This window comes from Vombatus ursinus, unplaced genomic scaffold, assembly GCF_900497805.2.
Source record: "Vombatus ursinus unplaced genomic scaffold, bare-nosed wombat genome assembly UNPS02014786.1, whole genome shotgun sequence".
NCBI lineage: Eukaryota > Metazoa > Chordata > Mammalia > Diprotodontia > Vombatidae > Vombatus > Vombatus ursinus.
In genome coordinates, this window is record NW_020954564.1 from 29,555,916 (window position 1) to 29,583,118 (window position 27,203).

A 27,203-nucleotide genomic window follows, 5' to 3' on the forward strand; every position below is an offset into this window, starting at 1 on the left:
TTATGAGACACAGACCCAGAGAGTTCAAACCAAAGGTCTCGGGATCATGTAGAGGAGGGAGCTGCCACTGGGCTCTACAGGATGTCCCAAAAGACTTAGTGCAATATAGGACACCCAGTTTAGTTGAAGGGACGCTGGACTTTGGTCTTAAATACAGGCTTTGCCACTTTATTAACTGGGACGTTTGGATGGGTCACTGAACTTTTTCAAGGAAAAGCTCTGGGACCACTTCTGTTTATTTCAGGAGGGGTGTGTCCTTTTTTTTCTGGTATGAGTTGGGCTTTTTAGAAGGCTGAGCACGAAGAGTTTTCCAACTCTGAAAAAAGGGTATGTTGGTCTAGGTGATCTCTGGATTCCTTTGTACTCTTGACATTCTGTGTTTATGTAAGTTATCTATTCTGCTTTACAGGTTACAGCACTTTCTGGCAACTGTTGGAGGAATGGAGGGCAACGGTTCCTAGAATCTAGTTTGAGTGTGCCTTAAAGTTTATGTATTCTTGGATCTTATATGTCTCATCTTTCTAGTCCCCTCCAACACCCCATGAAATCAGTGGCCAGGTCTTTTTTAATCTAGCTATATCTTTTGGTTCCAAGTCTTTTCTCTCTTCCTCAGGGAAAGTAGTTTTCATTTCTCTTATTACTGCTGCCCCTTCCTATAGGGCCTATCAGTCTCTCTTCTTTTTAACTATTTTAAGGCTCCCATGCCCCCTGTACCATGCTAACTAGCATTTAAAAAAAAAAAACAAACCCTAATAAACTTAAGGAAGCCCCATATAACTGTTCCAGAGCCAGCAGGGTAAGGTAGGGGTAGACTTCCTAGAAACTCTTGTCCCTTTCCGTAGAGAAACTGAGCATAGAGGGACCCAAGTGGAATAGATTGGTAATAGTGAAGAAATAGGTCAAACCTTCAGTGTTCCAACAGTAGAGAAAATACAGACTCCTAGAACTGAGAATTATCTCCAGCAGTTTAACAGATACTGACCAGAGGCTTCATATGGGCTAGCACAGGCTTCTCCCTCCCTCCCCACACTCATGTAGTCTCCTTTGTTCTATTTCTTGTGCCCATCTTTGGATCCTTGTTTCTTTCCTACTCCTTTTCTTCACTTTTTTCAACATCTCTTCATTTTCCAACTTGATTTCTTCTTTCCTCATTGGACCATTTTCTTCCCCTCTCTGTGTCTTCTACCAGACAGCTTGACCTCTCATTTTCCCCTTCTGTTGCAGTTACACCTGTCCTTGAGTGGCTCTGAAGTCAGAGAATTTGGGTTCACATTCTGCCTATGATTTTCTTCTAGTGTGGCCTTGAGCAAGTTATTGAACCTCTCTGAGGTTCAGTTCCTTCCTCTCTAAAATGAGGGGTTTGTACTCACCAGCTATGTAAGTCTGGGCAAGTCACTGAACCCCAAATGCCTCACAAAAGTAAATAAATAAATAAATAAAATAAAATGAGGGGTTTGAATTGGATGACCTCTTAGGTTCCTTCTAGTTCTAGGTCTAGCCTGTGATCCTAAATATGGAGTATTCCCTCCTTGCACTTCGTATCTCCATTCTTCCCAGATCTTTGTATTTTGTTTCTTAAGATAGGATATTTCTTATAGGTCTGTAGAAAAAAAATTTCGAATAGACAAGTTCTCTGGTTCCACTGCACCTAGTCTCCCTGCTTATCTGTATGCCATCCCTCTGTGCTCAGGTACATAATGTCTTTGCTTGTTTCTCTATATCCTTCTTGGTCTAGTTTTCTTTTAACATAAAATTACATAATATTTACCAATCCACAAATACTCTGAAGTATAAAAATATAACCATATTTTTATATTCTGTAAACATGTATTGATGACATTGAAGTTAAGATTTTGAAAGGTATAAACAAATTCTGCTTTCCAAGAGTATTTACTAATATAGAATATATTCTGATAATGAGTAAAGTAGGCTAGGAACAAAACCTTAGCGCACAAATTAATACTTGCATTTGACCTGTTACCTCACCAGAAATGACTTTAGTTATTATGACTAAATAATATGACTTTAGTTAGATGTATATTGTTGTTAGAGATTCTATATTTGACATACCTTTATAATATCCTAAAGTAGGCAGTTAATACATGCTTGTTGGTTGATTTTACTAGTCTAACTCTCTGCTCATTTAAGGCACCCTAAAAAAATTAGCTATTCTTAAATTTCCAGAAAAACATTATGCAACCTCCCCCAATCATCTGTATATAGGATCAATTTAGAGTTACTTCTGAATATGGCCTTGAGCAAGTTATCTGACTTCTCAGAGGTTCAGTTTCTTCCTCTCTAAAATTAGGGGTTTGCACTCACCAGCTATGTAACTCTGGGCAAGTCACTGAACCCCAAATGCCTCACAAAAAATAAATAAATACATAAATAAAATGAGGGGTTTGAATTGGATGACCTCTTAGGTTCCTTCTAGTTTTTAGGTCTAGCCTGTGATCCTAAATATGGGGTATTCCCTCCTTGCACTTAGTAGCTCCATTCCTAATTTTACGGGTGAGGAAACTGAGGCCCAGAAATGTTAAGGACTTGCCTAAGGTAACCCAACTAGTAAGTAGTAGAACCAGGATTTGAACACTAGTCTTCTGATGTCAGATAATTCCTTGAAATGTTCAATCGAAAAGTTTTCTGTTTTCTGATTTCAACTTGGAAACACTATCAAAAAAATTCTTAATCAGATGTCACACCCAATGCTCATCCAAGCCCAAACGCTAAAATCTTTCACTTACCCAGTTAATTGCTTTCTCAGATCACAGGAGAACACCAGCGGCACAGTGAGTGGCTTTCTTCTGCTCCCTCACTTCCCCCATACCTTTTAAGTGATGGTGCTGGCAAACTTCAGGGAGCAGCAGAGGTTGCACTCTTCCCTATAATCCTCCCCACACTGAGCACAGCAGAAATAGTTGTTACTGCTTTACCTGAGCGACTATCTATGCTGCTGTAAACAGCATGGTCCCCTTTGCATACCGGTAGTTCAGGCACAGTGCCAGAAGTACATAAATTTCTGAGAAAGGTACCAGAACATCTCTGCAGTTGCAGGACTGGCCATGTTGGCACCGCAGGACATTCTATACCTTCCTGCCTAACAGGGTTGCATTTTTTGTGGCACCTGGATGACAGTATTTTCTTAGTAGTGAAAATAGAAGGGACTCAACTCTACAATATTCTTTTGTGGTCTTCCAGTCCAGCTTTTCAACTTTACCTTCTCTGGAGCAGAATCATGTTATAGAACATGAAATTGTCAAGGGACCTTAGAGATCCTCCGAACTCCCCCACGTAGAAGGTAGTTTTTCAGGTTATATCTGAAGACTTCCTCACAAAGTGTTCCAAGCTTGGAGTGAGCAGAAATCCCTCTTCCCCCTCTGTGGTTCACCCCCCAACTATTGTTGAGCCAGTTCTCTACCATTCTCTATTTGTATGAGAGGTGTTTTGTTGTTTTTTTTTTTTTAAACAAAGTGCATGACTTTAATGTTTATTATTTTTATTTTAGCTTCAACCCATAGAAAATCCAAACTGTCAAGATCTTTAAAATCTTTGCTTTGAAGAAAAGTAATTTGTCTGGTCTTTAAATAAAGACAGGTTGTGCATGAGGCAAAATAGAGTGTTCTCCATTAAATTAATTTCACTGTAGTAAGAATTAAACACCTCTGAAGATCTAATCTAGCCCTTCACATGGCACAGAGGTGAACCTAAGCCACTGAAGGCTATGTTGGCCAAGTGCAAGTACTGGAAGATTCCCTCAAACTGAGTTTTAAAATAACAGACCAATAAAGTCTTTTGCTGAAGAACCAGCCTAGTTAAGTTTGGCTGAGCTCACCACCAGGTGACCATAGGGGATCTATAGTCAGGCAGTCAAACAATAAGCATCTTTTTGCATCTAACAGTGTATTAGGTCATCCAGATTATTGGCATTTTAAAATTCAGTAAGTGTGCATTCTTTGTGAGCAAAATGTCAATTCCTTTATCTTCTTGAAATAACTCATACTAGTCTCTTTTTCCTCTTTGTCTTAAAGACACATGTAAGGTACCTTACAAAATGCCAAACATCCTGTTAAGGAATACAAGAAAGATTACATTGTGATGATCAAAAGGTTCTTAATTTTTATTCTTTTTACTTAAACTCTTCAGTACTTCAGAGAGCTAAGATTTCATCAGTATGAGACACTCAATCTGCTGATGCCCTTCATACTTTAGGGTTCCCATATGCACTTGGTGATCTTATCAGCTCCCATGGATTCAGTTATCTGTATGCTAAAATCTCAGATTTATTTATCTAGCCCAAACCTCTCTCGTTTTACCTTACGTGTCACATCTCCAACTGCATATTAGGCATCTTGAATTGCAACTGCAATTGACACCTTAAACTCCACATGTCCAAAACTGAGTTTATTATCTTATCCCCTCAAGCCCTCCCTTCTTCATCCTTCTGGTCACCCAGGCTCAAACCCTAGGTGTCATCCTTGACTCTTTCATTCTCTCTTACCCCCCCTCCCGCCACATCCAATCAGTTACAAAGTCCTGTCATTTCTACCTTCTTTCATAACATGTTTCACATATGCTCCCTTCTTTCCTCTCGCACTGCCACCATGCTAGTGTAGGCTCTTATCACCTCCCCACTTGGCTGTTTGCAGTAGCCTGCTGATTGGACTCCATGCCTCAAGTCTTTCCATACTCTTCTCCATCCCCCACTCAGCTGTCAAATTGATCTTCCTGAAGTCTGACTGTGTCACTCTACTATTCAATTAACTCCAGTGGCCCCTCTCATCTCCAGGATCAAATATAAATTCCTTCATTTATCATTCAAAGCCCTTCATAATCTGTCCCTCTTTTACCTTTCCAATCTTTTTTTTCCCCCCAATTTGGGGTTAAGTGACTTACCCAAGGTCACACAGCTAGTAAGTGTCAAATGTTTGGTCTGAGGCCAGAGTTGAACCCAGGTCCTCCTGACTTGAGGGCTGGTGCTCTTATCCACTGTGCCACCTAGCTGCCCCACCTTTCCAGTCTTACACCTTACTCTCTACTGCATACTTTGTAATCCAGGGACGCTAGCATCTTTGCAAATCTCCTCGCCAAACACTCCACCTCCTGAATCTGTATTTTCACTGGCTATCCCTTGTACCTGGAATTCTCTTTCCTGATCTCCATCTCTTGGCCTCCCTCACTTCAAGTCCCAGCTAAAATCCTACCTTTTACAAGAGATCTTTCCCAATCCCCCCTAATGCTAGTGCCTTCCCTTTGTTAAATTTCTCTAATATCTTCTGTATATATTTTGTTGATACATAATTGTTTACATGTTATCTCTTGAATTAGATGGTGAACTCCTTGAGAACAAGGACTATTTTTTGCCTTTCTTTGTACCCCTGGCACTTAGCACTGTGCCTAGCACATAGTAGGCACTTAATAAATGCCTGACCATAGACCCCCTGTGGTCACCTGGTGATGAGCTCAGCCAAACTTAACTGGGCTGGTTCTTTAGCAAAAGACTTTCTTGGTCTGTTATTTTAAAACTCAGTTTGAGGGAATCTTCTAGTACTTGCACTTGGCCAACATAGCCTTTAGTGGCTTAGGTTCACCTCTGTGCCACGTGAAGGGCTAGATTAGATCTTCAGTGGTGTTTAGTTCTTACTATAGTGAAATTAATTTAATGGAAAACACTCTTATTTTGCTTTGTGCACAACCTGTCTTTTTTAAAAACTATACAAATGACTTCTCCAAAACAAAATTTGAAATTTTCAAAGACACTAGTAACATGAGAGGTCAAAACAAATGATTCTTTCTCTTCTGTAGCACTTGGGACTGCTCTAATAGAGATCCTCCACCTTGTTCCTTTTCACACTGTGTAACCCAAGCAATGAGCAGAGTCAGTGATTCAGCAGAATTCATACGTTGTTGAAGCAGTTAAGCCAAGTAACACAGTCTGACCCAATGGGACACACTTGATAAATTATCCCATAAACAAATAGATAACTTCTTTTCCATTCCCTCTGTTACAAAACTGGTTCCTGTTGCAAAATACCTTTAGAGTAAATGAACATTGATGGCATTTGCCAGTCTCTGACCCATTCTACTAGGTCTTGGAGCAGCTACTTCAACAGATACCCACTCTTGTACTTTTTTGGAGTAATTGATGGTTCACATTCACTTCACCACCACTTTCTTCTCCCCCTCTCCCAAACTTGCAATTTAAATGTAGATTTTATGTCTGTAAATGTTAGAATGTTAGAGTTAGTTAGAGAGGGTCTCTGTAATCTGTTAAGTTTCTGTTCCTGACTATCTTCATTGAACAAATGTTTGTTAAGCCCATATGGATAGATCTTTATATTCTGTAGGTTGTGGGACAATGAGAATTATAAGTCTGTTCCCATGTGGCTTTTAAAAAATATACTTTCTGTAAAGTCCTATATATTTATGAGAGGAGGATTAGATCTGTTTTTAACAGCTGTCAGAACTGATGAGTATCATTCTTCAAAGCAATCTCCTTGGGAGATGTTGCACTTATTCCAGTTAGGATGGCATTTGGATAAAACATACTTGGAATTCCTCATTTGTGTACCTTCAGAGCCAGTTTGTGGAAGGCACAAGAAAATTGGTGTTATTTTATAGACATATTTCCTTTTAAAAACATTTTTACGGGGCAGCTAGGTGGCACAGTGGATATAGCACCGGCCCTGGATTCAAGAGGACCTGAGTTCAAGTCCGGCCTCAGACATATAACACTTACTAGCTGTGTGACCCTGGGCAAATCACTTAACCTATTGCCTAGCCAAAAAACAAACAAACAAAAAAAAACCACTTTTGCCTAAAACAGGCAACCTCGCTTGAATTTACCAGAATTGATTCTGAATAAATCTTGGCCATTTTCACCTTCAAATCCTGAAGCTTTACAAGCCTGAGAACATTAGAAAGAGTGTGGAGAAAGTAGTTCCCAAGGAGTTCCACGTGCATTTTGAGTAATGGCAGAATTGTTCGGTAAATGTTATAGAGCCTTCCAAAATACACAACTCTCCCCTTAAACCTCCTCCTAAAAGAGGATATTCATTAAGACTGGATGGATTTTGATGTGTTTTTTTTAAAACCTGGTCACGTGGTATATGCAGTCAGACCTCTCAAAGAGCATATTAATGGAGGCATATTTCTTGTATTTGTGAATGAGTCACTCGTTGTAGTACCCTTTGTATATACTTGGTTACTCTGAAAGCATTCTGATTTCACAGTTGTGGATATCCTCCCTGCTTAGGGGTTACAGTCTTCTACATCTTAGTAGATGTTTTTCACAAGTAGCTGTGGCAGCCAAAAAAGGGAAGACATCACCTGATGGCCAACATTTTGGGGATAATCCTCTTTACACTTAACAAGGCTTATCCCCTGCTCACAGGCCTACCATCCACTAGCTGCTGAAACCTTCTCAATTTGTTGGACCTCTTAGAATGTGTGTTCTACTATCATAGACTTTTACAACACTCAGGCCCATCTCCATGCCATGATGAAATATTGGTGCAGGAAAATGTAGGTCCTTTATAGATCAAATTTAAAAAAAAAAACCCAAAACCTTTAAATTAACAGAAACTTTATTTTACTCTTTACATATTAAAAAGTATAAATTAACATAACAGTGTAAAGTCAAAATTGCTTGAAATAAGGATTGACCTAATCTATTCTTACTTGGAGCTTCCCTCCCCAAAATGTCACTTACCACAGCAGTCTGTGATCTTCCAGTCTTGGAGAAAATTATGCAGAGCAGTATGTCCTCTAATGAATTTTCTTGTTTGACTTCAGAAAAAGAATCAATAACTTAAACTTTTAAATTTTTGTAACTAGGAGGAAAGATATTATAAATTAATCTCTTGGTGCCATCCTCGTTTTCAGTATTAATAAAGGCAGAAAATTCACGTTCTCCAAATTAACCTTTTTTGTGAAGTATCTTAACAGAAGAATCTGTATTTATGTCCTGAACATATACCCTGGATTCTAGTTTGTAAACCCCTTGGGCCAAGAATCCAGTTCCTTAGCTGAGAATGTTTCCTGCTATGTGGTGCAGAGTTTGCATAAGGAAAATATTGCAAATGTTGGTGAGAAAAGTCTGGAACAAACATCGGCCTTAGTTCATTCACATGATAGAGTAGAAAAACAGTAGACTAATTAACTGTGTGATAATGTTCAGATCACTTCCCCTCGTTGAACTTTAATTAACTTGCTTAAAAAATAAAGGTGTAGACTTGATCTTGTAGGACCTTTCCTATTCTTAGATTCCATTCTGTTGGCCTAATGTCAATTTAATTAAACTAAGGATTTTCTCAGCACTTCTGAGTTGACTCTCAATCTTAAATACTTGATTATCTGCCTTGAAGAAGCATGACACAAATAACTCAAAACAAATAATTTCCAGATAATTTTTGTGATATTAGATTATTTGATTTCATTCTCACCTCGAGTTTATCTTTCTAAATGTATTTGGCAGAAGCCGATACTAGAGTCAGTTTTCATCCTTCTACATAAATTAATGTCATTGGTAATAGGGGATGAAACTCTAAAATGTGCTGGGGCGGGGCAGCCTGGGGTTAAAGTCTACTTTAGATAACCTATAATGTGAATAATTCATATTTTGGAAATGATTAGTTGGTTCTATATGGGGGAAAGAAATCGTGTCATTTCTTTGGTGTAGGGAACTACCCTTACAAATCAGGTGTTTTCTGTAACTTCTCATCTTAGAGAGTTGCCTGTGTCACTGAGGCAGGGGTAAGCGACTTGCCCAGAAGGACACAGCCAGGAGGTGCTCGGGGAAGGACTTGAACCTAGATTTTTCCAGATTCCCAAGGCCAGGTCTCTCTCCACTCTCCATGCTGCTTCTAAATAAAAACCGTATCTGTCAAATTTTTCACATACTCTGTGTGATCAAAACTCAGACTTTTCTAGTTGGGCAAATTCAAATTTGCCTTTATCCATAATATTTTGACTTCCTTATAGGCCTCACTGGAACCATTAGGCTCAAAGAGTTCCACTAAGATTTCTCACTATTTAATAAGTCTTAGATATGCCTTTTATTTTCTATATGGTAAATGTTTATTAGATGCTAATGGTGTACAGAGCTCTGTACTAGGGGTGTAATAAGGGTCAGATTTAGATAGAAAGTTTAGTTAAGACCTCATGAAGGTTACAGTCTACTCATTTCCTTGTGCACAAATAAAGCCTTGTTTGTAGAGGCAGGATAGATAGATACATAGGATTTACCTGTCCAACAGGGTTTACTAGACATCACCTGATGGCCAACATTTTGGGGATAATCCTCTTTACACTTAACAAGGCTTATCCCCTGCTCACAGGCCTACCATCCACTAGCTGCTGAAACCTTCTCAATTTGTTGGACCTCTTAGAATGTGTGTTCTACTATCATAGACTTTTACAACCCTAGTTTTCTTACAAGTCTCTTTGAGCTCACTATTTTTAAGCTTTAAAAGGTGTGTTTTAATTTTTTTAAAGCTCTAAGATATTTTTTTCTTACACTTGAATGGGTCCTATTTGTGCATTTGTAGATGCCTTATTTTTTCTTTATTCTTTTTTTAAAAAGCATAGTATAGTACAGAGTGCTTTTTCCCCTTTTAAACCACAGGACCATCTGAACATACAGAATCAATATGGCCATTTTCTAGAGCTGCTCAAGGGGCAAGTAGTGTGTGGCAATTCCATCTGCATGACTTTATTATCATCATCATCATTATTATTATTATTATTGTTTTGCAAAGCACATTCAGATATGAAGCTAAATCCAGCAGCAATTTTTGATGTCCCTCTGGCACTTCAGCACTCCTCTGAGTTTTTGATAGCCTTGTGAGGAAAAGGCACCTTGTTTTGGAAGTGAAATTTTGGGTTTTATTATTGCATTCTTGTAACACTGACTTTTGCAATGTTTTTCAGGATTGGGACAGCTGCACTGGCCGTTCAGGTAGTGGGCAGTAACTGGCCCAAACCCCACTATACCTTGCTGATCACCGGTCTCTGCCGATTCCAGATTGTTCAGGTAGTAAAGGAGAAACCATATCCTGTCGCAGAAGTTGAACAGTTGGACCGGCTGGAGGAATTTCCAAGCCCATCTAATTCTCAGGAGGAACTTGGAGAACTTTCTGAACAATTCTATAAATATGCAGTACAAGTAAGTTGTTTTAACTTGTCCTGAAGCACAGTCTTTTCCTTGTACCTTCCCAGCCTACTGCCAGCTACTGTTTCTCTAATCAGGAATAGGTTTTATGCCAGTTTCAGGGAAGCATGAATTAAAATGGCTTTTTTGAGTGATAATGGTGACCCCGATCATTTCTAACCAGCAGGGTACAAAAAACACCCTTTGCTGGTGAGCTGTGTTTTCCCCTTCCTTAAAATGAAATGGAATCAGCAAAATACTTAAAAAATACACCGAAGTTCAGAAGGAGTCACATACTGGTCAAGTATTTTTGTCATTACCATGCTAGATTTAATATATGCTGTTTTGTTTTTTTAATTGTGCATAACAGAAATTTAGTTTTATATACCACCTTCTTTTCTGCACTTTGTGGATTGACATGTTCATGTTTTTTAATGCTTGCCAAGTTCATAAGAAAAAAGGATTTATGTCAGATGGATTTCTATAACTTCCCTTGTAACTCCCAGTGTCTTACAATCATCATAATTCTAACCCTGAAAGATTAATTTGGAAAAAATAAAAGATCCATAAATAAACTCTAGTGACTGGGCAGAGTTCAGCTGACACACTTAGTCTCTTTGCACATACTGAATTCAAACGTAATGCCTGGGGCAAAGAATTTATCTGGTGATAGGTAGGAAAGGTTAAGTCAGTAATAGAAGTTTTCTGTATCTTGATGGAGAGAACTGAAATGAATAGAACTCCTTTCAAAATATAGTAAAATCTTGATTAATTGGAAAGGTGGAAAAGTGGAACGTAATAGCCTAATGTTTTATACATTCATAAGCATGTCAACTGAAACAGTCCAGAGATCTTGCTTCTCAACATAATTGGAAATGTTGGTTAGCTAATTTTGCCCTCTTGTTTTTAGTTAACACTGGGAATGGCAGATGCTGAAATTTATGACTTTCACATTGCCAACGCTGTCAGCGACTGTTTTTTTAAATACATGTGCCTCATTTCTCTTTTGAGAAATGTGTTAGTATCACTTGAAAATTGTGCCATTCTTAAATCCTTTGACAAATCCAGTGTCCTGTCATTGTTGTATGTGAATCTCCAGAGGTGTTGTTCTTTATCCTCTAAGTCCTATTCATTCAGTGATTGTCACCTACTGTATGCATGGAAAATGTGGCCATCAAGGAAACAGAGGCCTCCATTATAGACAACTTGTCACTGTGAGGTCTCCTGGAAGAGGAAGAGAGATGTGGGCTAGTAGCTGGATGGAGTATGGCAAGGAAAGGGTTTTGTTTGGGAGGATTTTATCTATTAGTTTATGACTTAGGAAATAAGAGCCTGAATTAAGGCATATGGGATGAACTAGTGAAGGCAGGTGAGAAAGAACTAGAGAAGGGAGAGAGATGGTGTATATACATGCGACAGAGAATGGATGGCCAGTTTCAGGAGCCAGGTCCTGGAGGAGTAGGAAGGAACTGGACCCAGAGCACATGTAGGGGTAGAGAGTAGTGTGCTTTGTTGTTCTGGGATCAGAGTGAAGGAAAAGAGTAGATACTATTGATGCTGAGAAATTTGAGGAAATAAATAAAGGAAGCTGAGTGCATTTGGTTTGGATGACTTCAGTCAGTGAAGTGGGAAACTCTGCCATCAGCTGTGATTCTGGAAAATAAAACTGTGGTTTGGGGCAAGATGAGAGAAAAAAATAACTGACATTCTCTGAGCACTTTAACATTGGCAAAGTCCTTTCAGAAATACATTCTCTCATTTGAACCTCCTAGTAACTTTGTGGTAGATTGGCTAGGTATTATTTTCCCTCATTTTACAGGGGAGGAAACTGAGGCCTAGATTGTTTAATTGCCTTGCCTGTGGTCAAATAACTAGTCAGTTTCAGAGACAGGATTGTCAGGTGGGTCTTTACTAACTACAAATCTAGTGCTCTTCTCTGGGCAGTTTGGAACAGTTGCTGGGAGGAGTGAGAAGGAGTTACTGAATTTCAGAAAAGAGCCTGTAGCTAAGGTTATAATTAACAGTTGACCATCCTTACTGCACTGCTCTGTCAAAAGGTCGAGAGACATTATCACCAAACCCAGTTAAAGCTTTTTAAAGCTTTCAACCTTCTGGATAGTCTCAGAGAATTATTAATGCATACGTATTTGAGCAGTTGCAGGTTTTGAAAAGTTTCCCTGATGCTATCAAACTATTGCAAATATAGGAGGAAAGATTAAAAAAAAACCCACAGTAACCTTGTCTAAGTCTGGCAATGTTCCAAAAACCATGTATTTTCATAGCAAAGTGCTTTTCAGCTGATTTGCTAGTTGGTTGGTTGTTGGTTGTTGTCCTTTTCTCAAAGAGGGCCAAAATGACATCACTACGCTGGAGTCAGGTTTCAGTGTGTCCGCCTGTGACTGATAAGACCAATGCTCTACCACAGGTTGGGCACAAATAATCTGTGTGAACGTTTGGAGTGGTTTCTCTAAATTTGTGCATCCTGCATTTCCTTTGAACTGTTTCAATTCTGCTTTGCTCATAGAGCCCAGCACCGTCTCTGATGTAGGCATGCCATGTTGAGTGGTCCTGTGCCAATGTCTTCCATGTCAAACAATCAATTCCAAAGTTCTTAAGAGAGACCTTGAGAGTGTCCTTGTATCTATTCTTCTGACCACCATGTGAATGCTTGCCCTGTGTGAGTTCTCCATAAAAGTCTTTTTGGCAAGCATATGTTTTGCATTCTGACATTGTGGCCAGCCCATTGGAGTTGCACTCTCTGAAGCAGAGTTTGAATGCTTGGCAGTTTAGTTTGAGAAAGGACCTCAGTGTCTGGTACTTTATTCTGCCAAGTGACCTTCAGCATCTTCCTAAGACAACTCAAATGGAAGCAATTCAGTTTCCTGGTATGGCGCTAGTATACTGTCCAGGTGTCACAGGCATACACCAATGAGGTCAGCACAACAGCTTGGTAGTCAGTCTAATACCTCTTCTCTCTCATACTTTCCTTCAGAGCCTCTCAAACACTGAACTAACCTCATTATCAATGTGCACATCCCTAGAAAGTACACTACCAAGGTGAGTGAACTTATCCACAGCCTTCAAAACTTCTTCATTTGCTGTAACTGATGGTTCCATGTATGGATGGTGTGGTGGTGGCTGATGGAACATCTGTGTTTTCTTGGTGTTAATTGTTAGGCCAAAATTAGCACAGGCAGCAGAGAATTGATCCATACTTTTTTGCATCTCAACTCAGAGGCAGCATTGAGTGCACAGTCATCTGCAAAAAGAAAATTATGCACCAATACTCTTTCCACTTTGGTCTTGGCTTGTAGCCTTTTCAAGTTGAATACTTTACCATCAGTGCAGTAACCAAATTTGATACCATCTTCTTCCTCATTGAAAACATTTGACAATGTGGCTAAAAACATCATGTTAAAAAGCATGAAAGCAAACACACAGCCTTGTTTCACTCCATTGGTGACTGGGAAAGCATGAGAGCACTGTCCATTATCCAGAACCCAGGCAAGTGTGCCATCCTGAAATTGACATACAATGCTGATGAACTTCTCTGGGCAACCAAATTTTGACATAATTTTCCAAAAGGCCTCATGACTGACAGTATCAGAGGCCTTGGTCAGATCTACAAACATTGTGTACAGATCTCTCTTCTGCTCCTGGCATTTTTCCTGGAGTTGTTGGACAGCAAACACCATATCGACTGTTCCTTGGCCCTTTCTGAAGCCACACTGGCTCTCTGGTAGATGACCATCTTCCAGGTGAAGGATCAGCCTATTAACGAGGACTCTGGCAAGAATCTTGCTGGCAATGACTAAGAGAGAGACCTCTCTGTGATTGTCACAGAACAATCTATTTCTTTTACCTTTATAGAGATGGACAATGGAGGCATCCTTGAACTCCTGGGAGATAACTTCCTCTTGCCATATAACCTGGAAAATTTCAGTCAGCTTTTGTATGAGCTGTAGACCCCCCACCTTGTACATCTCAGCAGGAATAGAATCAGCACCAGGCACTTTGCCACATGGGAGGAGCCTAATGGCATTCAAAACCTCTTCTTCACTTGGAATTTCAGGTAGGGAGAGATTGACTTCAACCTGAGGTAAACGGTCAATGGCTTCAGCATTGATTGAGGATGGTCTGTTGAGAATGCTGTGAAAGTGTTCAGCCCATCTCTGTAGGATCATATCGTTATCACTAATCAATGTGGTTCCATCAGCACTGAGTAGTTGTGATGCATCATAGGTCTTTGGACCATAATTAGCTGTCAGGGCATCATAAAAGCACTTTGGATTGTTACTATCAGCATAAAGCTGAATTTCGTCTGCCTTCTTACTGAGCCAAGAATCCTGCATCTCTCTAAGCTTTCCATGTACTTTACTTTTGATGGAATTAAATGGTGCCTTCTTAGAAATGGATGAACTGTCCTGCTGGTAAACCCTGTGGAGGTCTGATCTTTCATTTAGCAGCTTCTGAATTTCCCCATCATTTTCATCAAACCAGTCTTGGTGTATGCAAGTGTTCTGACCCAAATGAGAAAATGCAGTGCTATACACCAAATTTTTGAAAACTGCCCACTCCTTTTCTGCTCCACTGTTGCCAACTGTGTTGGTTCAACTTTCCCTCCAAGTTAGCAACAACTGTTCCCATTTGAGAAGAGCTCTAATCTGTTAACATTAATTCTTCTGGTAGCCATTTTGCCATGGGGACGCTCTTTTGTTGAATGCAAATATTTAGCTTGAAGAGGATAAGTCTATGATCAGTCCAGCTCTCTGCATCGCACATTGTCTTTTTCACTCTCACGTCTCATCTGTTTCTTCTCCTAATTTACTAAAAACAAACAAAAAGTAAAACAGACTGTATTTTTCCTGTACAAAAATGATGGAACTCTGTGGACACAAAAGGTATTTTAAGATATTTTAGACTAATGACATTGATTTGCAAAATAGCTGGCTGAGATTTGGCATCACAATTTTTAAACTGTGGAAAAGAGCATAACTATTTAATTGACAAGAATCAAACCTGATTGGCTTTAGTGTCAATTACGTTTGTGCTTTAAATATGTAACTTGTGAGCAAAACAGTTTTATTCCCCTTCATTCTAGACCTCCATCTCACACTCCTTTTAACCAGAACAAATTTATATTAAAGATGTTCACTCAAAAGACTCCACAGGCTGCTCCAGTTTTGTTAGCTTTTTCATAATTTCCCTTGATTTTTCTCTTGAACCTCCCTTTCTCTCATTCACTTCAACAGTATTTCTTAAGTATCTATAGTGTGTGTGTCATTTCTAATTGTGTGTCTTCTTCCATAGGCTGCTAGGTGGTGCAGTGTTAGGCTTGGAGTTAGAAAGACTTGCATTCAAATCCTGCCTCAGATACTTATGTTGTCTGACCCTGGGCAAATAATTTCTCTTTTCAGTCTCAATTTCCTCATCTGTAAAATAAGGGTAATAATAGCACCTCCCTGACAGAATTGCCATGAGAATCAAATGAGATAACATATGTAAAGTACTTAATAAACCTTAATGTGCTATATAACTGCTAGCTATGCTGTGTCATATACCTACTTTGATCTGCTCACTATTTGGGGCAAGCAATAATTTTGATAAGGTTTCCATTTTGTGACAATGTTTGTGCTTCTACTAACCATAGGCTGATCAGAAGTCTGACCTTGATGAGATAGAACCAGTTTAAATTGATTTCTCCACCTTTAGATAGTTCTCTGCCCATTGAGTGCTGAATTTTTGTGTTTTGCATGTGCTTTGTTGCTGTCTTTTGTTGTGCTTTTAATTCTGTGGTTTTTAAGAGTGACTATTACTCCAAGGAAGTAAGTAAAAGTTGTAGCTCTTAAGGAGTACACTTCCTGACCATTAGAGTTCCAGCATGGAGAAGTCGGGTATTTCAAGAATTATTCAAGACTGCGCTATGGTAAGATTATGTCCACTGAAGCATGAGAAGACTGTTGAATTATTGCTACAAAACAGCCTAATTAGTCCTCAGAAAACAAGCAACAGTCCTCACAGGGACTTGTTATCTGGAGAGGTTGTTCCTCATTCTTCCACAGTGCAGTGTGTACTTCTTGAAGTTGGAATCTTGTGAACTCACTGCCAAGTCATGTAAAACTAGTGATTGAAGCAACAGGAGGATGTACTACATATTAAGTTTTTTAAAGATGTAAAATATTATGAGGTTCATTGTATAAGTAAAAAATATTTATTTTATGCAAATTAAAACAACTCTAAAATACCACCTCATACTTATCAGATTGCTTAATATGACAGAAAAGGAAAATGATAAATGTTAGATAGGATGTGGAAAAATTGGGACACTAATGCACTGGTGGAGTTGTGAACAGATCCAACCATTCTGGAGTGCAATTTGGAATTACTCCCAAAGGGCAACCAAATTATGCATACCCTTCGATCCAGCAATACCACTACTAGGTCTGTATCCCAAAAAGATTATAAAAAAGGGAAAAGGATCTACATATGCAAAAAAATTTATAGCAGCCCTTTTTGTGGTGGCAAAATATTGGAAACTGAAAGGATGCCCATCAGTTGGGGAATGACTGAACAAGTGATGGTATATGGATATAATAGAATACTATTGTGCAATAAAGAATGATGAACAGGCAGATTTCAGAAAAACCTGGAAAGACTTGTACAAACTGATGCAAAGTGAAATGAGCAGAACCAGGAAAACATTGCATACATTGTCAGCAACATTGCGTGATGATCAGCTATGAATGACTCAGCTCTTCTCAGCAACACAATGATCCAAGACAAGTACAAAGGACTCACAAAGGAAAATGCTATCCACATCCAGATAAAGAACTGATGACCTCTAAATGCAGAGCAAAGCATTTTTTCCACTTAATTTATTCTTTTTCATGTTTTTTTTTTCTTTTTGATCTGTTTCTTCTTCCACAACTGTGACTAATACGGAAATATGTTTTACATGATAGCACATGTATAAACTATATCAAACTGCCTACCATTTTCAGAAGAAGGGAAGGGAAAGAGGGAGAAAAATTTAGAGCTCAAAATCTTGCAAAAATAAATACAAAAAAATTTTCTTGATATATAATGGGAAAGATAAAATACTATTTTAAAAAATACTTATTTTACTTTATCCCTGCTAATATACATGCCATTGTAAAACAATCTCCAGGTTCCTCTTTAAATGACTTTCTTATTAGTATTTCTTAAGCTTTATCATCTCCAGGAGCCCTATTCATATTAGGTAGATTAATTTGAGGATTCTTACCTACCAAGATTTTGTGTAATTTCCCATATAGAATATGTAAGGTTTACCACTTTTTTAATAACTTGGAAAAATGAGTAGAAGATGCATGCTTATCATTTTATCTTAGAACAAAAGCTCCTTGATTCTAGGGATTGTATCTTTATGTGCTGTGCAGTCCCTAGCACAGCATGATCATGCCAGTAAATGTTAAAAGATCATGCAGAAAATTACTATCCTGTGTGCTAACTGGAGTAGAACTAATTCTTAGGATGGAAATAGAGTAGATGAATTCTTGAAATTCTGTCCAAATTCTGGAATAACTGAATTGGAGTTAGGAAGGACCTTAAAGTCCATCTGAACAGGAATACCTAAACAGGAATTCCCTCTCCAGTGTCTTCAATAAAGGGTCATTCACTCCCATCAAAGGCTTGCTCCTCATCTCCTGAGGCACCCTGTTCTACTTTTGGATAGCTCTCATTGGTTTTCAGTTTAATTTTATTGATATCTTTTGTTTTTATTTCACCTTCATTTCTCAGTAAATCACTCCCATCTCCCAGATCCAGAGTCATCCTATATAACAACAACAAAATTTTTTTTTAAAGAGAGGAAGAGCAATTTAGTAAAACTAACTACATTTCCCTGGTCCAGTAGAATATATTGTATTCCCTATCTGTACTGAGGAGGGAGGTGTTTATTTTTTGTTTTTGTTTTTTACTTTCCTCAGGAGTATTTTATTTCTTTTTCCAATTACATGTAAAGATAGTTTTCAGCATTCACTTTTGTAAACTTTTGAGTTCCAAATTTATCTCCCTTCCTCCCCCCTACCTAAGGCAGCAAGCAGTGTGATATAGGCCAACCATGTACAATCACGTTAACCATATTTCCACATTAGTCATGTTGTGAAAGAAGAATCAAAACAAAAAGGAAAAATCATGAGAAAGAAAAAAAAATAGTATACTTCAATCTGCATTCAGACTCCATAGTTCTTTCTCTGGATGTGGTTAGCATTTTCCATCACAATGGATTGCTCTAATTGTTAAAAAGTTTTTCCTTACAAGATTCATATGTATTACTAACCAAACTATCAAAGAGATACTTTATGGAACTTGTTAAAATAATATAATTTAGTGGGAAAAACAGAAGTTCTAGAATATTAAAGGAAATGATGAAAAGAGGTGGGAACTAAGGGGGAATAGCACTTTCAGACTTCTGTTATGAAACAGCTGTCATCAAAAACATCTAGTATTGGTTAAAAAAATAAAGAGGTATATCATTAGAACAGATAAGATAAAGGAGAATCAGAAACAATGGAACTTAGTAGGTCAGTGTTTGATGAAGCAGAAATCTTAAAATTTTTAGGAAAGAACTCTATTTGATAAAATTTCTGGGAAAACTGGCAAGACCAACATCTTATACCATATTCTGCAATTCATTTAAATAAATATGTGACCTTAATATTAAAGATAATACTATAGAAGAATTAGAAGTATATCTTATAAATGTATATGATGTATCAATCATATAGAAGTAGATCATCGATGTCTCCTTAACCAAATAAGGGATAGAGACAATTACAGGAGATAAAGTAGATAACTTTGATTGCATGAAACTGCTGCATAGGCACAATTAATGCACCTAGAATAAGAAGGGAAGTGGTTGAATAGGGAAAAATCTTTATCAGATTTCTCTGATAAGGGTTTGGTATCAAAGATATATAAACATTTAACAAATGTATGTGACCAAAAGCCATTCCTCAGTAGATCAGTGGTCGAAAGATAAGAACAACCAGTTCTCAAAAGAATTTGCAAAGAATGGACAACCACATGAAAGAATGCTCCAAATCACTAATAATAAGATAAAAGCAAACCACTTCCCTGAGGTTTTACTTTATGCCCTGCATATAGACAAAGATAGCAAAAGATAAGAATGGACAGTGTTGCGTGGATTGTGGGAAGATAGGCACACTGATGCATAGTTGGTGGAGCTGGAAAGCGGTTTGGAATTATGTAAATAAAGTGACTAAAATGTCTATACCCTTTGACCCGAAGATTCCATTATACTCAATGGTGACTGTTCATAAGAAGAAAGCCCCTCATATATACCAAAATATTTTGGAGCAGGACTTTTTTTTGTGATAGTGAAAAATTAGAAACAAAGGAGATGCTCATCAATTGGGAAATGGCTAAAAAATTGTGGTACATGAATGTAATGGAGCATTGCTTTGCTGTCAGAAATAATGCATGTGATTAATATGGAGAAGCATGTAAAGATCTACATGAACTGATGCAAAGTGAGGTAAGCAGAACCAGGAAAACAATATACCCCAGAACTATAACAGTGGAAAGAACAACCACACCAAAAAATAAAAAATGAATGTTGCAGAATTATGAAGAACAAGCTTGCCTTGAAAGCAGAGATATGAAAAGACACTCCCACTCTACCCCTTTGCAGACATGGGATGTCAACAGTTGTTGCACATTGCACATGTTTTCAGATTGTTCTTATGTATTGATCAATTTAAAGTGATTTTTCCTCTTTGTTTTTAGTCTTTGAAAAATACTGTTATTTTGTGGGATGACTCTGGGAGGGGGAAGATATGGTGATGCTAAAAAAACATTAAAAATTAATAAAAACTTATTTTTTTAAAAAAGACTCATGAATTAATGTAGAACCAGAAGAGCAATATACATGATAACTATAATAATATAAATCAAGATAACTAAATTTTAGGGTAAATCAGATTAAAGGCAATAATATTATTTTCAGAGGCTAGGTGATAGATGATAAAACAGCCTCCTTCCTCTTGGTAGATAATGCCCACCTCAGATTTATTCATTATGTCAGTTGATTTTGCTCAACCATTTTTCTTTGTTATAAAAGATGGTTCATTTGGAGGTGGAAGGATATTGGGAAATGTCAGGTGTAAAAAAACAAAAGGTACTGACAAAACTTTTTTAAAAATTCTTTTAAAAAAAGACTTTTTTTCCTTAGATAGAATCTAAATCTATTTCTAATTTCCACTCTTCCTAATTCTGCAGTTTGAGGACATGTAGAACAACTCAGTCCTCCTACTCAGCTTTTCATATATTAAGTAGTTCATATATTAAGTAGTCCTAATAATAAGGCTTTTCTTCTCCAAGCTAACCATTCAACAGTTCCCTCAACTAATGCTCAAATGGTCTGGTCCTTCGGCCCCATCTTTCTTGTCCTGGTCACCTTCTGAATAATCTGTTTATCAGTATTCTTTATAAAACTGTAGCACCCAGAATTGAACACAATAATCTCAATGTGGTATTATCAGGGCAGAGTAAGTAGCAACTGTTGCCAACATATGTCCTTCCATTTAGTGCTTTTGTAGCCTAGTTTACTTAGAAATGTTATATTAAAATTTTAATATTCTACTACAGGAAAACTGTCAGAGCTTCTTATTCAAGTCTAAGAACTTCGGGCTCATTTCCTGTTTGAAAGGTCTTGAAATTGGCCATCTCTAGTTATGGGAGGAAGTTAAGACTGTGCGATGCCTTTTGGTGAAAGAAATTATCATGTTTCACTTGTCAGTGCTGAGTACTGACTATTAATAATAGTCATTATTGATTAATTAATAATAGCCATAATAGTAATATAACATTATATAGCAATATATAAATAATAATAATAGTCATAACAAAAGTAAAACTATTGTTTTAAGATCCATTATAAAATCTATATAGAACTATGGATCAATGCAAATAAATGTAGTATTTTAGTGGGTTCAGAATTATGTAGGGCAAATTTATACAAAAAACCAGATTAAAAAGATATTTCAGAAAGATTAATTCATAATATGAAGTGCTAAGTAGAAACTGTAATGTATTTCATTGAGTTTGGGTATGCCTGCTGCTATATGACCTTAAGTAAATGTCCCTGGGACCATCTGTTGAAGCCTGTGGTCCTCTTCTCAAAAGAATGCTTTTACATGCAGAAGATAAAATACATAGAATTACAAAGGAAACCAATAGTACTGAAAACAGTCATCAAGATACATTTAAAAAATGTTCAGGGACCACAGGTTAAGAATCCCTGGTCTTTAAGCATACCTTCCTCTTTGTAAATCAAAGGTAGAATTTATAAAGAGCCACTCATAAATGCTAGAAGGAAACATAAAACTCCTTTCATTCAGATTAAGATTTTGAAAGATTTTGGGTCATATTAATTCTTTTTGTCACTCAAATTTGTCTAAAAGATATTTTTTCTATATAACTAGTAATCTTTCTTTTAAAATAATTTATTTTTATTTTATAATTTTTATCATTACCTTTACTAATCTTTATTTTATTATTTTAATTTTTATTATTTTAAAAACAATTCCCCACCTACCAAGTGTTTAACATAAATTTAGAAAGCTAGGTTTTATTGTTATTAAAAAAGGATGACAGATAACATTCTAAAAATGTACTTTTTCTTCCATTCTAGCTGGTGGAAATGTTGGATATGTCTGTTCCTGCTGTTGCTAAATTGAGACGTCTTTTAGATAGTCTGCCGAGGGAAGCATTACCAGACATCCTCACTTCAATTATCCGCACAAGCAACAAAGAGAAGCTCCAGGTATTATACTCCCTTTATGAACTCCAAATTCCTTCTTACTTTTAATTTTTATCTAGGTCGGGCTTTGGCTAAATAGCCTTGCAGTTAAAAATGAATTACCAATAACTGGAATCAGTGATTAAAATGCTTACCAGAAATCTTTGTCATATAACTTTTCAGTAACATACTATTTTGCATATTTTATAACTGAAAAATACTTCACTCTTTTGCCCTTGACTTGATTATTTTGAAATGTTTTAGAGAGGCAGTGTGAGGTAGGATGGCACTATAGATTGAGGGCCAGGCTTGGAGTCCAGAACATCTGGATTCAGATCCTCTATCTAACAACAAACTAGTATTTGTGCCATATGACCATGGGCAAGTTACTTCCTTCTCTGAGCCTCACTTTTTTCATCTATAAAATGAGGATATCTGTAGTATCTTTCTTATGTGGTGATTATAAGGCTATTGTACTATATGATCATGTAAAGGACTTTGGAATTTTGAAGGTGCTATATAAATGTCATTGGGGTAGTCTGATTATTATAATAGAATTATGCTGGGCTCTAAAGGCATATCACTAGAAAGAGGAGAAAATAAAAAATAATTTTGATTCTATTTTAACATATTACATTTAACACATTCAAGAGGAAAAGAAATGGAATCCTTTGAGACATCCTTTATTTGTCTGAAATGTTCTTATTAATTTGATAAAATTCATTTGGAGGTGTTAACTGTAATGTCTCAAAATATATACTGACTATTTAAAACTGCCTCTTTTATTTTTATTGTGTTGACTCTACCTGTGTTCTTTCTTAATAACTTGCATCAAGATTCTGATTGATCTTTTTTTAACCGTAGACCATATGTAGTTATTGAAAGGTACACCTGCCAAAATATTATGAGCAGACATTATTCATTAAATTCATTATGTTTTGTCAGATTTTGGATGCTGTGAGCCTAGAGGAGAGATTCAAAATGACCATACCTTTGCTGGTAAGACAAATTGAAGGCCTTAAATTGCTTCAGAAAACCAGAAAACATAAGCAGGATGATGATAAGCGGGTAAGCCCTATGTTTAATCTTTTTTTTTTTCAAGATTCCAGGGGGGTTTGCATTAGGAATGAGTCTTGCTAATTCTTAATAATCTTCAAGTTTTACAATAACATCCTTCCTATCCAGAACTCAATTATTTGGCAACCTTACTGATCTAGAATGCAAATAAGAACCAGGAAATGCATAGGGAGGAAGGAGGTGGGGAAAGGACAAGAGGGTAGCACAAAGTCTTTTCAGTAAATCTAATATGAGATCCTCCTCAGGTCTTCATTCAGAACCTATTTATTCTTATTTTATACATAATTCTAACAAGTTTGGCTCTGTGGTTTGCAAGCCTGCAAAAGAGAAGCATCAACAAATTTGCAAGAGGGGAGGGCTACGGATGGGCATATTTATAGCAGCAAGAAGGGATAGGCATCAGCTTGACAGTGAAGTAAGAGACAGAGAAACTATTAAAAAACTACTGTGTGTTCTACAGCTCTACATAACAAAACAGGTGCAACTGGTATTGTATTAATGCATGGTACAATGATTGATGCTTGTAATGATGGTTGCTAATCATCAAAACCAGGTTCAATTATGCTTATCATCCCTGTTTTTAAGATAGCAGCAAACTGTGTGGTATACTTTAGAAAGATTTTCATCCAAAAATGTTTTTTAAAATAACCTATTTTGGTACATAATGGGGTAAACTTTCTTTTATTTAGGAAACTCAGTCATCTAAAACAACTTGTTTTCTAATGGTTCCAGATAACCAAGATTTTATTGATATGTTTAATAAAATCAGAATGTTAGAACTAGAAGGGATTTTAGAGATTCAGTCTAAGTTTTCTCATTTTGAAAATAAGGAAGTGTGGGGCAGCTAGGTGGCACAGTTTATATAGCACCAGCCCTGAAGTCAGGAGGACCTGAATTCAAATTCAGCCTCAGACCAGACACTTGACACTTATTAGCTGTGTGACCCTGGGCAAGTCACTTAACCTCAACTGCCTAAGCAAAAAAAATAAAAATAAGGAAATGAGCCTAAAGGGGCATACCTGAGGTCTAACAGCTCATTAGTACAAATCCAAGACTAGAATCCAGGTCCCATCACTTTCACTCTGGTTCTTTTAGGCACTCTGCTTAGTCCCTGCAATGCAAAGGAATTGGGGGCATTCTAGTTGGAGAAGACAGCATATAAAGAGGAGTAGAAAAGTAGGGGGAGGTACCCAAGTAGGGGTATGGTATCGTAGTCTGGGGAATGAGGGATGGCTGGCCTGGCAGCCTTCCCTGAAATGGAGGTTCCTGGAAGTACTCGCCAGCAGGAACAGGGTCCCACAGGAGCAGAGTTAGGAGGCAAGTGAGGCAGAGTAGCATGTATAGTCTAGAGAAAGCCACACAGTGATTTAGGTTTTATATTTGAGGCACTGGGTATTTCAGAGCAGGAGTGTAGCGTGAAGCAATAGGTGTTCTAGAAATGTTTTTCAAGCAAAAGTATGTAGGAAGGATTGGGAGGAGGAAGTACTGAGTCTAGAGACATAGAAATATGTAGTATTTTGCTGTTTGAAGGGACTTGAGAGATCATTTATTCCAACCCATTCATTTGACAGTTGAAGAAACTGAGGTCTAGATCAGTCTGGAAATTCTTAAAAGTATTTAAGTATATACTTGTTGTTCAATAATTTTCGGTTATGTCCACCTCTTTGTGACCCCATTTGGGGTTTTCTTGGCAGAGATACAGAAGTGGTTTGCCATGTCCTTCTCCAGCTCATTTTTCAGATAAGGAAACTAAGGCAAACAGGATTAAGTGACTTACCCAGAGTCACACAGCTAGTAAATGTCTGAGGCCAGATTTGAAGTCAGGAAGACGAGTCTTTCTGTCTTCAAGTGTCAGACTCTATCCACTGCATGACGTCACTGCCCATAGATCGGGGCCAGGTTACCCAAATAATCCAATAAACATTTATTAAGCACCTATGATATATCAGGCACTGTGCTAAGCACTGGTGATTCAATTAATAAAAATACAGTCCTTGCCCGCAGTGAACTTACAATCTAGAGGAGGAACAACACACAAAAGGAGAAAAGAAAGCAGAGGGTAAAAGGGAAGGACAGGGCGGGATGGGACACTAGCAGGTACCCAGACTGGGAACATCTTGTTCTGTGGAGTTGAAACCAAGCAAGGCAGCAATTGCAGAGTGAAGTAAGCCCCAAAAGTCTAATTTCTCTGCCCTCCGTAAAGGAAGACATTGGGAGGAGTTTGTTACTTTAACCTCCAGGCGGGGGAGAAGAGGCTGAGTGAGATGGTGTCAGTAAGACTTGAATTAGCAGCCTGGTTAGCAGCTTTGAAGGGCAGCTAGGTGGTGCAGTGGATAGAGTGCTGAGTCAGGAAGATGCCTCCTTGTGAGTTCAAATCTAGCCTCAAATTCTGAAGCAAGAAAGGAAATGGCAAATCACTCTAGTATCTCTGCTAAGAAAACCCAAATGGGGTCATGAAGAGTCCGATACAAATGAAACAGCTGAACAACAATAGCAACCTGGTGGTGAGTTTAGGTTATAAAGGGCTTTAAGAACCAAGTGGAGAAGTTTATGTCTTATCCTAAGGCAATTTTTTTTTGGGGGGGGGAAGCCGGGGGTGGGGTAATGTGACTGTTGTCTCTTGAGTAGGACAGTAGGTCAGACCTATGCTTAAGGAAAATCATTTGGAAGTGAAAAGAGACTTAAGATAGGAAGACCAATTAGGAGGTTATTGGTGATCATGTGGTCCAGGATCAAGAGCTGCAGCAGACTTTGGATCCGTCCACACCATCTTCATCTCATCAACAAGGAAACAAATTCAGAGAGGATAGGTGACTTACCAAGGTTCACACAGCTAGTGTCTTGGTGAGAGCTGATAAGGCATGAAATAGGGTAGTGGCCGTGTGAGGAGGGTGAAGGGAACAGGTGCAAGAGATATTAGGGAGATAGGAACTGCAAACTGGCAACTGCTTGGATCTCTACTTTTATATGTGTCTTGTATGTTCTTATATATACTTGTCACCCCCATTAGAATGTAAGCTCTTGAGAGCAGTAACTGCTTTTACATTTTCCTTGTTTCTCTTGTACTTAGTACAGTTCCTGATTTGATAAATGCTGATTGATTGGTTAGATATGCGGGATAAAGGAAAATGAGCTGAGGATGATATTAAAATTGGAAACTTGGGAAATGGGGAAATTCAGAAGAGCGATGAGTATAAGCCTCTTCTGAATTTCTGCACTTCCTAGGTTTCCAACCTCAGCATCGTGCTGTCAGCTCATTTTCCTTCAAACCACATATCTTATATATGTGTGGGTATCTGTATTTATATATGTGTATCTATTATGTGTAAAAATATAGATATATGGCCATGGGCAGAGATTGTCTTTTGCTTCTTTTTGTATCCCCTGTGCTTAGCACAGTGCCTCACACTTACTGGGCACTTAATAAATGTTGATTGACTGACATGCGCACATAGAGACACCCACATACATGTATTGTAGATCAGTGATTCATCTGCATAGAGATAATAATTAAGCCCATAGGAACTGATACCGTTGTCATTGGGAAGTTCCTTTTTTACAAATCCAAATGAAGTCTTTCAAATCCGATGAGCAATTTCAATAGAATGGTAGAAGTAGAAGGGATCTGGGCCAAATCTGGGGGCATTTGTGAGATGAAGAAATGGAAGGCAGTGGGCATAGATGATTCATTTGAAAAACACAGCAGTGAAAAAAGAGAGAAGAAATAGAATGGTAGCTAGAGGAAGTCAACAAGACCAAGTGTTTGGTTTTTTTGAACCAAAGGCAAAGGGGAAAAGAGCCAGGATCTTTTAGAGCAGGCCTGCACAACCTGGGCCTGCCAAAGAATTTCAGGCAGCCTGCGAAAAGTGTAGAGGAAAACATCCTTTGTATATAAAGAAAATCCTTTGATGGGCCACAGGTTGTGCAGGCCTGTTTTAGAGGAAGGGGAAGAATATGGGAAGAAAACTGATCTTACTTAGTCAAATGATAAATAATTATTTGTATTAAGGAAATATCTGTTAAAGATCTATATATTCATGAATATTTTTGTCCATAGGGGAGGAATTATATGAGCTTTTGTAATGTTTCTAGGATAAAGGTCAGGGCACCACAATTATGTTTCAAAATCAACATCCTAAATTTTGTTTAATGATAGAAGAAGCAGAGGATCACATT

The 27,203-nt window shown here is 37.8% G+C and overlaps 1 protein-coding gene across 1 annotated transcript in view; it reads left to right on the plus strand.

Moving 5' to 3' along the window:
• LONP2 (lon peptidase 2, peroxisomal) overlaps positions 1–27,203 on the plus strand; it is a 116,411-nt gene that overhangs the window by 548 nt on the left and 88,660 nt on the right. The window contains exons 2-4 of the mRNA XM_027867581.1: positions 9,928–10,162; positions 21,843–21,974; positions 22,896–23,018. Coding sequence (XP_027723382.1) covers positions 9,928–10,162; positions 21,843–21,974; positions 22,896–23,018 — 490 coding nt within the window. The remainder of the gene's footprint in view (positions 1–9,927; positions 10,163–21,842; positions 21,975–22,895; positions 23,019–27,203) is intronic.